General features: G+C 35.1%; 1 protein-coding gene across 1 annotated transcript in view; it reads right to left on the reverse strand.

Moving 5' to 3' along the window:
- The window catches only part of CBG16935, a gene marked incomplete at both ends in the record, with an annotated part of 5,466 nt that extends 3,217 nt beyond the window's left edge, over positions 1-2,249 (reverse strand). Inside the window, 3 exons of the mRNA XM_045236986.1 lie at positions 519-841; positions 1,716-1,797; positions 2,166-2,249. Of these exons, the coding sequence (XP_045096089.1) occupies positions 519-841; positions 1,716-1,797; positions 2,166-2,249 (489 nt within the window). The remainder of the gene's footprint in view (positions 1-518; positions 842-1,715; positions 1,798-2,165) is intronic.
- Positions 2,250-3,166: the final 917 nt, after the last annotated feature.

Below are 3,166 nucleotides of genomic sequence, written 5' to 3' on the forward strand. Positions count from 1 at the left end.
ATTCAAAAAATGAGCTCACCTTTAAAGTGGCCGTGGCCTAGAAAACTCTAGCCTCATTTTTTAGTCTGCCATCGATCTAACCACCATCTCTGTCGTCCTCATCGTCACACTGGCCGCCACTTCCAAATGGCTAGAAATCATACCAGGGTCATGTTAGGCCAAAATTAGGTGGTGGCCTAGAAAATTCAAAAGTTAGGCCACAATGTCAAACCGTCTAGAAAGCTCACCAGATGAATATCCGGCTGTTTCGAGGCCATCAGCCATGGTGGCCTAAAAAATTCAAAAATGCGAAAGTTAGGCCACGGTGTTAAAATGGCCTAGAAAACACATTTTCGGCCATAAAAGTTGGTGGCCTAGAAAATTCAAATGTTATCACCATTTTTACGAAGATTTTTATCGTTTTTATAACGAGAACTTTCTAGAATTTTCGAGCGATTTTTTTTGTCAAATTTGGAGCAATTTTAGCCATATTCACACCGAAATTTTCGTTTTTTGAGCTAATTTTCATTCACCCTTACATATTTCGACGGAAACAACGCAGACAATCCCAGCACACCGCCAGCCATCATTCCCAGTGATCCGAAGCACGCAATCGATATCAGTCCCATGGATAAATTGAAGAAAAACGATTGATCATCATCGAAATTGATAAAAGTCAACGCAATTGTCGGAATGAAGACAACGACGACCAACAAGTGTCCCCATACCATTCGAGTCGAGTTAGACAAGCTTTTCGTCGCGAAAACGTTCAGAATCGAGCCTAAAACGCATGCGATGGAGCCGTACACGGTTAGATACGCCTCGAAATTCGCCTGCAGTTCGGTTGGAGCCTCTTCGCGGACTGCAAATGATTTTTTTGTGATTTTAGCAATTTTTTTGGGTATTTCTACACCTAAAATTCGATTTTTTCGTCTTTAAAAAAAATGAAAAATCGGCAGAAAATTGTAAAAAAATTGTCTCAAAAATTTAAAAATTTCTGCCTGATTTTTCCGATTTTCTCTCTAAAAATGGCTAAAATTCGATAAAACTCAAAATTCTAGATTTCTCCTCAAAAAATCCCGAGAAATCGCTGAAATTCTAATTTTGGCGCTACCTTAGCTGGGGGGGGGGGACCCAAATTTTTTGAATTTGGAGCCAAAATGCGGGTGTCCCAGAGGAAGAGAAACAAGGCGTTTTTGCCTAAGCCTATAATTTTAAAATTTTCAGCCAGAAAAGTGCTGAAATCGGCGAAAATCAGTGAAAATTGCAAATTTTTGGCTGAAATGTTTTTTTCAATATTTGTTTTGTTTTTTGTTTACGATTATAGGCAAAAAATTTCCAGTTTTTGCCCGAATTTTTTTTTGAGTCTTCTCCTCCAAAAATCCCCAGAAATCGCTCAAATTCTTTCAAATTTTTTCAAATTTTCGCTAAAAATTGGCGGAAATTTGAAAATTTGAATACCCTCCGGCCGATAAAAGCTGGATTTTCAGCGATTTTTCTAACTAAAAATGTTAAGAATTCGCGAAAAAATCGCAAAATTCGCGAAAAATTCAATTTTCCACAAATTTCCGTTAGTTTTGCGAGAATTTTGAAAATTCGACATATTCAAGACCAAAAAAAACCGGATTTCTAACGATTTTTTAAACTGAAAATGCCAGAAATCGCCAGAAAATCAATATTTTTTCGCTTTAAAAATTTTGAAAATTTGACATATTTTCTTCTTTAAAAACACCAACTTTGTCGCTTAATAAACCATGTGCTAGTGGTGTTCGTCGGATCCTCGTCGTGTGTGACATTTCGCAATTTGTAGTAGAAATACTGGAAAATTAGCTAGAAAATGAGAGAAAAAACGTTTTTTTGTCGGAATTTCGCTTTTTGTCTCAACAGAATGACTCATTTTTCTCTGTATCTGTGTGTGTGTGTGTGTGTGTGTGTGTGTGTGTGTGTGTGTCATCTGGTGTTGATGTTATCGGAAAAATTCTTTTTTTTTTTGAGATTTTTTTGTGTTGCGAAATGTTTTTTTTTCAAAAAATACGGATTTTAAGCCTTTTGATTGGTGAAAACTGTTAAAATATCTGCTTTTTAAGCATTTCAGACAAAATCCACTTTTTATGAAATTTTTCTCAAAAATTTCAATTTTTCGATATTTTCGCCTGAAAAAATCCAATTTTTTAACTGGAAATCACCTCATGAGCGTTCATAAACGCATTATTCGGAAACATCGAGCTGATCGATACAATGGTGAACGCGATGAAGATTTTTACAGACATTTCGCATTACAGATTACAGGAATATAGGTAACAGAATGAATATTTTATTGCAGAATATAATTTTTTCAAATTTCTATACAGAACAATGGAATCGATCGGCTTCTGGAGCGAGAAAACACGCATCCGATGACCACAGAGACGAACGGCGGTGGGCGGAGTCTAGGAGGCGACGCGCCGCCTCTTTGCAAGCGCGCCGCACACTTTTTCCGGGGGATTTGTTGGGAGAAGAAAGGGAAGGAAAACACTGAAAAATATTGTTTATTTCCAGAGAAAAATGGGAAAGAATAGCATCGAAAATTGCGAAAAATTTATTATACACAGAATTACATGAAAATTTCCCGTTTTCAGCGAAAAACATCACTTTTTCATAAAAAAAAAGAAAAGTTCTACAGTAAAAACTTTTCTTCGTGGCAGGAACCCAAGGAGTTTGACCGACTGTGCGCCTTTCATGATTTTTTCAACGTAGCGAATTTCAGTCTATTTTCAGAACAAAATCAGCGATTTTCTGGCTGAAGTTCGATGAAAACTGGCGAAAATCGACAAAGAATAAAATGTTTTGTAATTTTAAATAGATTTTTGCAAAAAAATCGCGGAAAAAACTAATTTTCAAGTTTTCCAGGTCGAAAAATGAAAATAATCTAAAAATCAGTTTTAAATCACGAAAGCGCACAAATCTAGGCTTAAATTTATAGGAAAAAAATATTTTTTTTTCAATTTTTTTCAAATTTAAAGAAAAAACAATTTGTTTCCAGTAAAGGAATAGATTTTTTTAAAGAATACGGCATTGAAAATATTATAAAGTTGAATTTTTAAAAGAAAACTTTAAAAATTTAAGGAAATCTCGCTAATCATTATTTATCAGTGTGTCTTTTCAAAAAATGCCCTTTTCAACCCTGGTTTATTTTCTAAGTCGTTTT

Source organism: Caenorhabditis briggsae (genome assembly GCF_000004555.2).
Source record: "Caenorhabditis briggsae complete genome, chrI, whole genome shotgun sequence".
NCBI lineage: Eukaryota > Metazoa > Nematoda > Chromadorea > Rhabditida > Rhabditidae > Caenorhabditis > Caenorhabditis briggsae.